Consider the following 15,055-nt stretch of genomic DNA (forward strand, 5'->3'; position numbering starts at 1 on the left):
CCACTCGTCTGCCATCCAGGGGTCAATCGGACACTTTCCCTATTAAAACAACATTTCTGGTGGCCCATGATCGACAGAGATGCTAGGCCGTACGTGTTGGCAGCCTCCCACTTGATGCCCTCTGGCCTGCTCCACCCACTGCCTGTTCCGAAGCGCCCTTGGTCTCACGTGGCAGTGGACTTCGTGACACAGTCATTCTCACAATTATTCACCAGTTCTCCAAAGCAGCCCATTTCATCGCCCTACTGAAACTCCTGACTGCCAAGGAGACTGCAGATCACATAACCAACTATGTATTCTGACTCCATAGAATTCCAGACCGCAGGACTCAATTCACGTCACAAGTTTTGCGCTCCTTCTGTGAGGGCCTGGGCACATCAGTGAGTCTTACCTCTGGCTTTCACCCCCAGACCAACGGACAAACCAAGTGTGCTAACCAGGACCTGGAGATGGCGCTACGCTGTGTGGTTTCCTCTAACCTCTGCCTGGAGCACCTTCCTGCCGTGGATCGAATATTCTCACAATTCCCTGGTGAGTTCCGCCACCGGCCTATCCCCTTTTTAAGCTTCTCTAGGGTACCAGCCTCCATTATTTCTGTCGGAGGAAAAGGACTTGGCTGTGCCATCCGTGCAACACCACCTTCAACACTCCCACAGGGTCTGGAAAAGAACCAGGGCAGCCCTTCTCCAATCTGGGGCCAGGATGAAGGCTGCTGCAGACAGACACTGCACTCCTACTCCCCAATATCAGCCAGGTCAATCAGTTTGGCTTTCATCAAAAATTCTCCTGCTCAAAACAGACTCCCGGAAACTCTGGAGCTGGGCGGAGATTCTGTCTCCTCCCATGCACACCTGCAACTCATTCCGTAATCAAGCTGCACCTGGGGAAGACAAAGGGACCGTGGACCTGACACTCAGCGTCAGATCGTCCGCATATCCACAGTGATACAGCTCTGCTTGGCTCAGTCTCATGTTTTACATTTTACACTGCACTCAGTTGGCTGTTTTTTGTTCCTCACCAGATCTCGCTCCCTGGACTGGACCCGCTCAGCTCTCCTGCCTCCAAAACAGCTCTCCACGACTAGTACGGGCTACCTCATCTCTCTTCCGACCCTCTCAAAGACTATTGCAAACAATCCCACTCTCAACTATCTGATCCATCTACCTTCATTTGCATTATATTCTATGTAAATAAACTTTGTTAAACTTTTCACCCGAGCTCTGAATTTTTGGTCCCCTGTCAGTCGTTACGACACCAGGGTATTTTGAACCTATAATTGAATAAATGCAAGAGAGCTAAGTCTATTGATATACTGTAGGATATTCCAGGCAACATTTTGGATTAAATGTTTACAACAAATCTCAGAGGCAGAGAAGTAATTATATTAAGAACACATTTCTGACGCGTAAACTATAATGTAATCTTTAGTTACAACTATGAAGAGAGACACTTAGTCAGATCTTGAGCACTTTCAAATGTTTGTGACTGGAAATACAGACCACGTCTCAAATTTCTGTGAAGCTCTGAAGGAAAGAGGGAGGAGAGGGAGAGTTACACCATCAGGAAGACCAGAGGAGAGAGATAAAGAGACAGAAAGAGCGGGGGGATAAAGAGAGCGAGAGAGGAGTAGGAGAGATGATATGATATGATAGAGAGAGAAAGAGGGGAGCCTAAAGGAGGAAGGAGAGAAAGGGGGCAGAGAGGGAGGGAGAGAGGAGGAGATATAAAAAAGAGGGGGGGGGAGATAATATAGAAAGGGAGAAAAAGAGAAGAAGAAATGACAAGGGGGAGAGAGAGACTGAAGAAACACAGGAAGATAAAGGAGAGAGAGGGGAGACGAAATAGAAAGAGAAAGAGAAGAGGGTGTGAAGAGGGAGAAGATAATAAATGATATATAAAGAGAGAAAAGAGGGCTATATAGAGAAAAGGATACAGAGGGTTGAGGAGGGAGGGAAAAAGATAGGAGAAGTGAGAGAGAAACAGGAGAGGATGCTTTAAGGAAGAGAGAAAGAAAAAGGAGCGAGGAGGGTAGAGTGAGAGAGGAGAGAGAGAGCGCACACACTGGGTGGATGTTGTTGACTTGGTGATTTTATTTGCTTCATGTAGCCGAAGATCACAATTTGTTTTCAATACTGGATACAATTGTCAAAGGATCAACATTTTTCAGCAACAATTTGACTTTTTATTTTATTTTTTTCATTTATTTCAGATTATTATAATATATTATATATCCCTATGCTGGCTGCAATGTGGTCATGTATTACAGACTTTTTCACATACGAAACCACCAAATCTGTGGTGGTTAAAAGCTGGACCATCGGAATCATTAACCGAGTGGTACAACTACTAATTATCACCTATTTTGTCGGGTAAGTCTTTCTTTAAAAGTGTTTATCTATGATATTTTGAAAATCTGACATAGTTTGCTTTATGCTTGCCACAACATGATTCTTTCATTTTACATGCAATTTAATGTTATCAAGGTTATAAAAATATGTGTGTCCAAAAACATTATAATTCTTTATTATTGAGGATTTTTGCATATGGATTTTTACACAATACTGGATTTTAATACATTTTCTTTGAATATTTAATTGCTATAACCAGTGGTGGTATGTTTCTGCTCCGTGAAGTCAAATTCAAGTTTGATCCTGGTTTAGTCCTAGTTTAGTCCTCACATTAAACTAAAAATAGCAGGTGGTACAGATGGTAGCATTTTTAGATGGATTTTCATCAAGCAATTGTATGTAAGAGTCTGGTTTTAAATTTGAAGAACTTGGCCTATCTGGTTTAAACCTAAAATAACTATCTCTGATTTGAATCCTCACTACCAAACCCCAGCACTTACAGTGCTAGTGCAGCCTCTGTAGCTCAGTGAAGGAATTCTGGAGATTCTGAGCTTTCACATGAAGCATGACCGGTCCTCTATCTGAAGGTCAAAGTACTGGCAACCCAGGTTCAGTTGTGATTGTAGTACCTTTCTTCAAAAAGGTAAGAGCACAGGCTACATACAGTTCCTGTAGGTTGCAAAGGTTGTTGTATGTGTGCAAATAATATACCTGCACTATAATATGAAAAGTTACATTAGATAATTTCCATATTATCTTGTTTTCCATCTTGTCTGTTGTATGTTTGTTTGTTTTTGTGCAAAGTAAAATGTGATTTATCTTTACTTAAAATCATCTTAATTTGATGGTTGACAATATCCTTTATGCTTTTTGGGAGAAGTTGTGGCCTAAACCTAACCTTGCACTGTAATATTTGTAAGTTCACAAACTTAGGAGAATCCATTTTGGCATGCACCCAGTGTAAGGTTAATTGGGTGGGTGGACCAATCACAAAGCAGTATTGATGTTGGTGTGGAAGCCAAAGGTGAAGTGTCCAAGCAAACCGAAACAAACATGGCATCTTAAGCCTATTTTAGTACAGACTAGTTTCTGTAAAAATGCAGAAGGTAAGCACTTTGTGCATTTGTGGACAGGGAAGATGTCTCTATGCTTTTATTATTTGTGGTCTGTTGTGATGCTTCGACAAATCAGATTCAAAGAACTGTCATGACGTTCTGCATTGTCCAGTTGCTTTCAGAGAGAGCCATCCCAGATTGGTAATGTGTGGAACTCAATTCTTAGGGACACGCATATCATCATTCCCTAAAGCAATGTTTTGAATTAAAATAAATAAATTAAAAATGGTTACATACAGATGCTCAAATATTAGGTCCGTATCAAGACATGGTGTAATTTCCTGCTTTGGGCACTTGTTCTTTTACTGTTTTGTTTAAAATAACCCTCCTTACAGTTAGCAGTGCACTCAGCCCACAAACCTATGTCACCCATGCTCCCACACTGCAATTTTCCATGAATACACAAAAGCCTAATACAAAATAATACACTACAACTCAACAAACCTGATGCGATTTGCAGTAGTTTTATTAGTGAAAAGCATGTTAATTGAAACTGAAACTTATCACTCTATGTCTATATCTACCTGCAGGTGGGTGTTCCTTCATGAAAAGGCCTATCAGTCCAGAGACACGGCGATCGAGTCCTCAGTCATGACCAAAGTCAAAGGCTTCGGGATCTACAATGACCGAGTGATGGATGTAGCCGACTACGTCACACCCACGCAGGTACTGCTACACCTCAGGAGTGCATGGTACTATTTACAACCCAGAACACGGTCCACACAAAGTTACTGCTACACCCCAGCACAGGAGGCCAAAGGGGAGGTGACCAAGCTCTGAGCTAGGGGTGCAAGAAAACTAAGATGATAAAATTAGTACAGTGTATTTATTCATTTTTAATTGATAGCAGTATATTTGAGTGAAATTAGTTTAAAAAACAAAACACAATAAATTACTCAAATAAATCTGACTGAAAGTGCGTATGAGCAGTACCTGTTGAAAATATCATAGTTTTACATGAGTTAAGTGAAAAATATACAGAAATACAGGGCGTACCACTGAATTTTAAAACAAATAGGCCTAACCCCACCTATGTCATCAACACCAAAAACTCCATCCAATATGCAGCAATAATTTCATAGTCAACACAGTTTTTGTCAGTTTGAGCTTTTATTTTTATACAAAATAAACATATCTATTTTTATTAGTCTAATCAAAACTATCATTTGAATGTCAATTTTCTTTTCCAACTGTCGGGCCCAGTTGGAAGGTTTGGTAACCTCCATAGAAAACATTATATTGAATATGCATGAAATATTGGCTGCGCTGTAACTGAAATAAGATGTCTGACTGTTTATAACTGCCTGTTTTACATCTATTTGTTGGTCTTTTTTATTTGTGAAAAGTCTGAAAAAGTATATAAAAAAACGCATTTTTACAGGGAGCTTCGGTCTTCTGCATCATCACCAAAATGATCACCACAGAAAACCAATTCCAAGGGATTTGCCCAGAGGTTAGAAAAAAATATTACTAATATGTGATTTTCGACCAACAATATACTTAAAGTTACACTATGTAACTTTTTTCGGGTGGAGTGTCCGCCACCTGCTAGTCTTCATGAAACTGTTATTGCTTGTGGAGGCAGATACAATTAATGCCATACAGCTGAACATACAGGCACACTTAGTGAGAGGGGCTACAGATAAGTGAAGGGTAGACCATTTATTTGTATCCAAGGATATGTTGTTGCTTGGCCTGAAATATTCCACAATATGGCATTAAACTTATCTATGTCCATAAAGACAATTAAGCAAGTAGCACAAAGTTACAGGCTAGATCTGTGGAGGGACGACTCCACTCAGTGTTTTTCAATATATGTTTCAGAAAATAAAATAAATACAGAAATAAACCTAATTATTGGATCATTCATCAACGATTCACTGAAATGTGTTTACCAAATATCCTACACGATGCCTAATCTATTGAATTTCTTGTAGAGTGAAAGCAAACACATTTGTAAAACAGACAGTGAGTGCAAAGCTGGGAAGCCTGGGAGTAATGGTGAGAATTCAAAATTTCTGTGTTGAAAATGTGATGATATTGGATAAAAATAAATATTTTTCTTGGTAGGAATCCTGACTGGAAAATGCGTCCAGTGGAACAGTGTCAATAAAACGTGTGAGATCCAGGGCTGGTGTCCAGCTGAAGTTGATACCATCAAAACGTAACACTTTTACTATATCTTTATTGAGGGGCATTGTAAGAATGTTTGTTTCTGGTGTAAGCGTGAAAGATGACCAAGAGTCTGAAACATAACATCAGAAGGGTTTTAATGAGTTCCACACAGGTAAAGTGAACAATGAAGCAACAGACTCTCCGGAAAGGACAGGAGGAGAGCCCTCAGATGTGCATATTGACAGCTTTTATAGTGTATCTCAATGTATGTGTGTGTGTGACATTAAGAAACTTGAGGTGAACAAGGTAAGTGTTTTATAACATATATAACATCATCCCTTAGTGAGAGGGGCTACAGATAAGAAGTGGCCTTTACTAAAATGACCAGAACATAGCTGTTATCTTATTGTCCTTGTAAGCCCCCATGCTGGTCTGCATGGCGTCTTGGTGATCCCTCACGCATTCCATGTAGTGCTGCACTGCTAGAAAATACCTTATAGCATTTAGAGTGATAGTAGTAACTTTCTGGATTTCATGTACAGTGCAAGTATTTGCACCCTTCCTGATTTGTTACTTTTTTGCAAGTGTATCACACTTATCTGTTTCAGATCATTAAACAAATTAAAATACTAAATAATATTAAAATATTAAATGTCAAATGATGAGGTAACTGTGATTAATCATATTACTGTGGAAATCTGAGTTAAATTTCATAGCCACACTCAGGCCTGATGCTGCCAGACCAAGAGAACAGCGACGACTGATCCAAGAGATCACAAAGGAACCCAGAACAGTGTTCATGACTCAACCATAACAAAGAGACTAGGCGAAATCAGCAGGGATGGCAGAGTGCCAAGGCAAAATGAGCGTTTTGACTTACTGGTTTGGGAACCACAGGCTCTCATCTCTGCTCTTTGCAGATGATGTTGTCGGTTTGCCGAAAGTGAAACGGCTGGGATGAGAATCAGCTCCTCCAAATCCGAGGCCATGGTTCTCGATCAGAAAAAGGTGGCTTGCCCTCTCCAGGTGGGTGGTGAGTCTCTGCCTCAAGTGGAGGAGTTCAAGTATCTCGGGGTCTTGTTCACGAGTGAGAGAAGGATGGAGTGTGAGATTGACAGGCGGATCGGTGCAGCGTCTGCAGTGATGCGGTCGCTGTATCGGTCTGTTGTGGTAAAGAAGGAGCTGAGTCGTGGCAAAGCTCTCAATTTACTGGTCAATCTACGTTCCTACCCTCACCTATGGTCATGAGTTCTGGGTAATGACCGAAAGGACAAGATTGCGGATACAAGCGACCAAAATGGGTTTCTTCTGTAGGGTGGCCAGGCGCACCCTTAGGGATAGGGTGAGGAGCTCGGTCACACGGGAGGAGCTCGGAGTAGAGCAACTGCTCTACACATTGAGAGGAACCAGTTGAGGTGCCTCAGGCATCTGCTCAGGATGCCTTCTGGACGCCTTCCTAGGGAGGTGTTCCAGGCATGTCCCACTGGGCGGAGGCCCCGGGGAAGACCCAGGATACGCTGGAGGGACTATGTCTCTCGGCTGGCCTGGGAACGCCTTGGGGTCCCACCGGAGGAGCTGGAGGACATGTCTGGGGTGAGGAAAGTCTGACAGTCCCTGCTTAGACTGTTGCCCCCATGACCCGGCCCAGGATAAGCAAAAGAAAATGGATGTATGGAAATGAGCGTTTTGGAGTGGCCTAGTCAAAGTCCAGACCTGAACACAATAGAGATGCTGTGGGATGATCTAAAAAAGTGGTTCATGCTAAGAAATCCTCCAATATGGCTGATTTAAAACAATTCTGCAAAGAAGAGTGGGCCAAGATTCCTCCACATCAAAGTGAAAAACTCATTGCCTGTTCTCACTAACCTGCTAAGGCTGGTTCAACCAGTCATTAGGTTTAGGGAGAATTACTTTTTCACATGGGCCATGTAAGTTCAGATGGCTTTTTTCCCTTAATAAATAAAAACTGCATTTTGTATTTACTTGTGAGTTATCTTTCCCTATTGCGTAGACTCCAGGAAGCACTAACCTATCAGGAAGCCAGCTCACTCTTATTACACTCCACTCCCCTCTAGTGGCCATTCTTATCTATTTTGGTTATTGTCCATGCAACTATAGCAAGCAAAATATCTAATGATTTTTTTTTTTTAACATTCATTGTGATTCCAATTAGATTTGTAATTTATGTTTACTAACAGGATTTTGTTCAATATTCACATTTAGATGCATCCAGAAGAATTGACATAGACGGAATCAACTGACATTAGAATCACATTTCAGATTCAGTACATATTTGCACACATCTAAAATTAAGGTTCTAAATGTTTTTCTGGGGTTTTTTTTCCCCACAATGTTAAAATATGCATAAATGTGTTGTTTTGTTTTTTTTCTCATTCCCAGCACACCAATGCCAGAGGTGGAAAACTTCACCATTTTCATCAAGAACAGCATTCGCTTCCCAACATTCAAATACACAAAGTTTGTATTTTATTATCATTATTAATATTATTATTATAATACAATTTCATATAAAAATAATCAAAATGGAAAACTAAATTATGACTCAATAATTTTACAGAGGCAACTTTCTTCCGACCATAACAGAAAAATACATCCAGAGTTGTAATTACGACACAGAGAACAACACGTACTGCCCCATTTTTAGAGTTGGCGACGTGATTCGGTACGCACAACAAAACTTCACTACTCTCGCAAATAAGGTAAGCATACAATTTAAAGGTGATCTGTGTAACCTTTCTAGTCCAATATCTGCTAGTCTGCGTGTAAATGTTATGGCTTGGAATGTGCCATGTTGTTTTTATTGCTAAAAAATAACTTGGAAAATATTCTGAGTCACAATCTCCACATACCGGACTTAGTTTGATGGCGTCACAGGGGCTGGACAGGCCATCCGGACCTGTGCGCAACACCACGCGCCGTCCTGTGGCCCGCTCTCATTCAGCTTTCACTGGCTGTATACGCTCTACCGTGAGTTGACCCTGGCCCCACTCACATGTGGCCCCACGCACATATGGCCCCACGCACATGTGGCCCAAACGCACACGTGATCCTGGCCTAGTTCTTTATCTCCTGGGTCCAGAGCCGACAGGGCGAGGCAGATGAGGGAGCAGCCCCTGTCCCTGCAGCATCGTGCTCAGAGCTGCTGCTGACAGTGTGCATGCTCATTGGAAATGATTTCACGCTGAAATCAAGACATTTCGTGAACACAGGAAAGTTTCCAAGTCCATAAAAGCATTCTACATTCTTCAGTCTTCACAAGAGTTTTTTCCCCTTTATTTTACATCGCGTTGTTCTGGTTTATTTTCTACGACGGAGTATAAGGGTCACTTAAATAAAAAATAAAAATAAATATGCGGGCGCTACGAGAAAAAAAAGTCGTAATATTACGAGAATAAAGTTGTATTTTTATGAGAACATAGGCTGCTGTGCGTGAATGAGTGACCAGTGCGTTATGAAGAATTTGGAGCATTTTGTTCAGATATAGCAATTTCTTCTAAATCTGTCTGGTTCCTCCGACTAAACAAACTCAAATGATTGCAGTGTCCCTTCTAAGTACTTATACTGCTGATAGTGTGGTGATGGTGGGCTAAAAGACACAGTATTTCATCGTGCGTAAACCCCAGTTAAAAGTTTATCTTAACAAAATGCCCCAAATTCTCCATAACACACAACGCACTGGTCACTCATTCACGCACAGCAGCCTATACTCTCATAAAAATACGACTTTATTCTTTATGCAGTCTAGGCCAAAAGGTCTGGGGGCAATTTCTTCTCCCAGTTCAGCCCTGGCATCACCTATGACATTATGTTTAATATCATACTGTGGAACATTACAGGCAAACCAATAACAAGTGTGGCATATCAGTATACTCAAATGAAAGTTTTAGATGATGACTTCAGCCAAATCATTTCAATTGAGAGAGTAAAATCCTGTCTTAGAGTGTTTAAATGTAGTTGTAATGTGTCAAGTTGAAAGATCTGGCAACCCAAATTAAGGAGGTAATTCTGCTTTATAATTAAGGAGTTGACTTGAGAACCAAAGCACAAAATGTAATTCATAATTAGTGTAAAGGGTTTTGTAATTTTGAATAAAACACTGTTACATTAAGTGTTATCTGTAAAATCAATGATTTGAATATGTCCATCTTCCGTCCGCCATCTTTGACTGTGAACAATTTTAGGACTATGATTGTATTTATAAAAAAATATGTTCAAATTAAAGATTGACACTTTTTTGGTTTTTCTATGTGAAGTGTTTGATAAATAAAATTCAAGTACTTTGATTCTGAGCTCTCAAAGCATTTATTAAAATCATATGACTATTGTTAAATGTATTTCAGGGTGGAGTGATTGGGATAAAGATCGGTTGGATGTGTGACCTGGATAAGTCTGATGACCACTGTAACCCTGAGTACTCCTTCACTCGACTGGACGCCATGTCACAGAAGAATGCTGTCTCCCCGGGATACAACTTCAGGTGAAAACATTCTCACTGGCTACGGTTATCAAAGTTTATCAAACTGATATGTAAACAGCAAAATGTTCAAATTTATTTCTGATCACAGTTCTTCTGATTGCTCACATCAGATTTTGCTGTTTGCATGTTATTTAAGTCATCGTAAATGTCCAGAAATCATATAATAATCAGATTTTGGTGGGCATGTGCACAAAGACACTGTTTTATTGCTTTTAGATAACAGTGCCAGTACCTCTCTCAATCTGTAATAAAAGTCATTGGGTGCATTTACATGGCCAGAAAAAAAAAATCAGATAACAAGAATGGTCATCTAACCCAATTATGTTTTTGGTTTGTGTTTACAGCACAGAGAAATCTGATCATCAAAAACACTGACTGTGGCAGTCATATTTACTCTTATTTGGAAGACAGACCATGCTATTTAAAATAACTCTTTGAGTATTTAACATTTTCTCTTTAATTTTTGTGTCTGTCAAATTATTTTGTCGTTTTTGGATAATTGTCTTATCTCTTGTCAAAACCTGCACAGGTGTGAGCAATCAGAAAGAAATCTGATTACTTTCATCAGATAACTGACTGCGGTTACATGTACATGTTATCTCATTTTTGGAGACTATTACAATTACATGTAACAATAAAATAATAGTTTTTTCTGATCATGGTCCCCCTGATCGCTCACATCAGATTTTGCAGTTTGCCTGTCATTTTTGTGTCCATGTGAGCAAAGCCACTGTTTTAATAATTTGGTAACTCAAGAATTCAGACAATCAGATTTTGGTACTTTGGTACTTAGCATAACCACTATTTCTATATGTAATATATGGAATTTTCAGAAAGGCCCATTTGCCCACTATATATTTATTATCAACAACAAAAACTAAAGATTGTCACAGCCTGCCCCCATCTCACTTAACTATTACATGTTTATAAAATCCATTTGTTAGAGGCTATTTACCTGTAATGACAAACTGGCAGTTCAAATTCTACTTTACACTGTTTGATGGGCAAGACACTTGACTTCACCCACTCACAGATGTTGACAAACTTTATTAATCCACAAGAGAAATTACTTCTCACCCAGCATGTATATATTGAAACTAATATGACTCCTTACAAGGAAAAAAAAACAAGAAAAAAATATCTTAGGGGACTGAAAAACAGGAGAGAAATTTGATTTAGTTATCTACACTAGCCATGCAATAAGAAAGTTGAAATTTTTACCATACAACATTAAAATTGTCCTCTATTTTTGCCTATATATTTTGCAGGTTTGCCAAATATTATAAGACGGAGAATGGCACTGACTATCGGACTCTCATCAAAGCCTACGCTATTCGGTTTGATGTGCTGGTCAACGGAAATGTTAGTATGCCCTAGTTATTATGCAGTATTTACGTAAATAGTCAGATTGACTATTTAATGATATAAACATCAGCACAACTAATGTATATGTTTATTGTGTCAACATTTTTGCTTCATAACCATTTCATTAGACAAAATGGTAAAAACTTTATGAAGATATTTAAGGCCAAATTTGAACAAAGCTGACAACTTATATTAGATAACTGAGAAGTGAAACAGAAAATGCATGTAGACTAACTGAAAACATTTGTGTAGTTTGATCAATTTTATATTATTGCAGTAAAAGAAAAAAAACCCCTCCTTAAAACCATTTATTTGGTGTAGATATGCAATTCCTTTGGCTATAGTTTTCCACAGTATGGCATAAAAATAATCTATCTCTAAGAAGAATGTGGTGGTTTTAACTTTATATTTCCATGGAATCGTGCAGGTGACGTGCCACCTTCAGAATCATAATGGGGTTTATTTTGTTTTTGTTTTTTTTATTTTAGTGTTTTTCTTGTATCTAGAATTTAATTTTCCTAAAAGTATTAAAAAGATGAACTTCCACATTGACAATAATTCATTCATATTTGTTTTTTTAGGCAGGGAAGTTTGACATGATCCCCACACTGATCAACATGGTGGCTGCCTTCACATCAGTGGGAGTGGTATGTTGAATTTATGTTGACATTTTAATCTTTATTATATTTTGTCAATGATAAAGTAATGGCTCTTTTGCTCATAGGGCACAGTGCTGTGTGACATTATTCTACTGAACTTCCTGAAAGGAGCCGAGCAATACAAAGCCAAGAAGTTTGAGGAGGTAAAATAATTCACGTGCATTTAGATTTACCACTTGTCTTATATCCCCTCCCCTCACTCTTTTCTCACTCTTTCCTGTGGAACTCCAGGTACTGCACAGTTTAGCATCTATATTTGCAATGTGGTTTTGAGAGGAGTTTAGGTGTTTAGTCTCACTTTAAATGGTCATACTACCTTGAGAATGCCTAAGCAGGGATGGGCCTGGTTAATACTTTGGGATGGGAGACTGCCGTAGGCCAGCTCTAACACAAACTGATGTTGCGTCGCTAGGCAAGACACTTCATCCAGCTTGACTAGGCATTAGCATGAATGTAATTTGTGCATGTTGGTGGTGGTCAGAAGGGCCAATGTCACAGATTGGCAGCCTTACTTCCATCAGTCCCACCCCGGGGCAGCTGTGGCTACAAAATTGCATAGTAGCAGATGTCTGAAGAAATAAAACGTGTTGGACATCTGGACTTTTTTTTCTCCATCCATTTTCTTCTGCTGTATCCGTGGCCAGGTCGCAGAGGCAGCTGTTTCAGCGGGGAGACCCAGACTTCCCTCTCCAAATACACTTCCTCCAGCTCTCAGGCCAGCTGAAAGACATAGAGACATAGTGGGGTCTCCTCCCAGTGGGACATGCCTCTCCAGGTAGGCATCCAGAGGCATACAGGATAGATGACTGAGCCACCTCAGCGGGCTCCTCTTAACATGAAGGAGCAGTGGCTCTACTCCGAGCTCCTCCCATGTGACTGAGCTTCTCACCCAATCTCTAAGGAAGCGCCCAGCCATCCTGCGGTGGAAACCGATTTCGGCCGCTTGTATCCGTGATCTTGTCCTTTCGGTCATTACCCAAAGCTCATGACCATAGATGAGGGTAGAAACGTAGATTGACCGATAAATCGAGAGCTTGGCCTTTCTACTCAGCTTCTTCACCACATTTTCTTTTCATTTCTGAAATTGTTGATCCTTACATTTGCACTTCTTCAAATATATTGGTGTGAGTTACTGTTTCATTTTATGCAATAGTAGTTTGATTATCACTAGGCAGGGGGCCCACCTGTCTTTATTAATTTGTGCTACACCTGCTTATACTAGGTCTATTATTTTTGGGATATGGATGACTGGTAGAGCAAATGTTTTGATATTTTATTGTGTTAAATGGTCACTTTTAGTAAATAAAATGTGTGTACCTCCCGCTCTGTTGACCCTCAGGTATCGGATGATGCACTGCATGACTCCCAGAGTAACGGTCTGTGCCGCTCACAGCTTTCCCTCCGGACCACCGACATCCTTATGAAATCGAGCGACTCCGGGGCGTTCTCCATCGAGCACTACACATGAGAGACAGCATCTGTAGAGAGCTGCACACTTATTTTAGGGACAAACTATAGGCCATATGAATATTATAGAGTTATTTCTTAACTGCATGAACACATTTGCATGGTGTTAAATCAATTAACTAAGAAAAACAAGTTTGGATAAAGATGAGATAAAAGAGAGTCCATAGGAAAACAAAATTTTATTAAATGTTAACATGAAGGTTTCAAGCCAAATCCAAGAAGCTGACTGTATTAGGCTACTGTAAAGGAGGCCTAGTCTCAGGTTAGTATAATAATTATAATAATAATAAGTATAACCAAACTCTTGCACAAATGACTAGACTATAGTTATATACTGCTACGCAATGTGTTTATGATATCAGATATGTTAAAATGCATTTAGACTAATAAAACTCAATTAAAACACAGACAGGCTCTTGTGTTTTTAATCCTTTGTCTTTTTGGCACAAAAGTGCTTAGCAGTTGCGTGTCTCTGTCCTCTACCATGTCCTCAGAGCACACATAAGACCAGAGCTCCTGCATCTCAAGGGACACGTTTAGATTAATCAGCTCAAAATGAGCGGCAGAGGAAAGGGAGGCATGTACAATGTCTAAACCCAGCCCTGGACGGTTTTGGGTACACCGAAAGTTTACTGGCAGAGGGGCTCCTCAAACCTGTGATTGTGTGGTCAAAACTCTGTAGTTAGAATCTTGCTGGGTTAATTCCTCCAACATCAACTCCTTTATAACTTTGTCAAATAAAAAGGACTTTGGGATCTGATTCTGAAGCACATGAAATACTCCTCCAAAAGATCTGACCCCAAATGTTACAATAGGACCATTTAGTCTCTGGTACAAATTGAGGCTATGAACATTAAAAAGTTCTGGATTGCTGATAAAGATATCGAGATCTGTTTAAAGAGATACAGCAACATCATCCACATGTCCAAACCTGTGGATAAACTTAGAACTTAGAATATGGTACGGTGTACGGAAATACATAGTAAATCTGCTAAAAATTGTGCTTTGTGAATATTAATTCCAAATCTTTTACATAAATTCATTTTAGAGATGTTCAAATGACTTACTATTTGTTTATATGACAGGGCCGCACTCTCTACGGCTTCGGAGGTTAAGCTCTTATACAACCAACAACGGCTCTTTTCAGAGCCACCCTCTAAAAGAGAAGCACTTGTCATCTGTGATCACTGAAATCCTATAGTTTGGGCGCCATGCATCAGTGGTACAGTTTAAGTTTAAACGTGAATGATCAAAATCGCCACTTGTTGAGAGTATTACATATTAAACTAAATATCACAACACGTCACCATGCCATTATGAACAGGTCCAAACTGCACTCAGGCCTTCAGATACCCCCCAGTACAATTGGGGCTATTATTTAATATTGAACAGGAACATATTTCTGTTATAAATCTCATTCTTTATACAGGGCAAAACCCGATTTGGCAGAACCATGATTAGACGTGTTTGTTTCTCTGAGCGCTCTCC

General features: G+C 39.8%; 2 protein-coding genes across 2 annotated transcripts in view; both read left to right on the plus strand.

Moving 5' to 3' along the window:
- Positions 1 to 15,055, plus strand: part of tmx2b (thioredoxin-related transmembrane protein 2b) — a 157,917-nt gene that overhangs the window by 122,548 nt on the left and 20,314 nt on the right. The gene's annotated exons all lie outside the window — the stretch shown is intronic.
- On the plus strand, positions 2,236 to 13,891 carry p2rx3b (purinergic receptor P2X, ligand-gated ion channel, 3b). Its single transcript, XM_033969952.2, has 12 exons — positions 2,236 to 2,369; positions 3,994 to 4,129; positions 4,845 to 4,916; positions 5,401 to 5,464; positions 5,534 to 5,627; positions 7,979 to 8,056; positions 8,157 to 8,298; positions 9,940 to 10,076; positions 11,345 to 11,438; positions 12,023 to 12,088; positions 12,166 to 12,243; positions 13,440 to 13,891. Exons 1-12 carry the CDS (start codon positions 2,236 to 2,238, stop codon positions 13,566 to 13,568), a joined length of 1,224 nt encoding a protein of 407 aa, XP_033825843.1. The 3' UTR covers positions 13,569 to 13,891.

This window comes from Periophthalmus magnuspinnatus, chromosome 1, assembly GCF_009829125.3.
Source record: "Periophthalmus magnuspinnatus isolate fPerMag1 chromosome 1, fPerMag1.2.pri, whole genome shotgun sequence".
In the NCBI taxonomy this organism is placed as follows: Eukaryota; Metazoa; Chordata; class Actinopteri; order Gobiiformes; family Gobiidae; genus Periophthalmus; species Periophthalmus magnuspinnatus.

Excerpts from the sequence above, each read along its gene's own strand:
- p2rx3b (XM_033969952.2), top strand. The coding sequence starts at position 2,236 with ATGCTGGCTGCAATGTGGTCATGTATTACAGACTTTTTCACATACGAA. Across the intron at positions 8,299-9,939 it reads TCACTACTCTCGCAAATAAG|GGTGGAGTGATTGGGATAAA; the intron begins GTAAGCATACAA and ends AATGTATTTCAG. Across the intron at positions 11,439-12,022 it reads ATGTGCTGGTCAACGGAAAT|GCAGGGAAGTTTGACATGAT; the intron begins GTTAGTATGCCC and ends TTGTTTTTTTAG.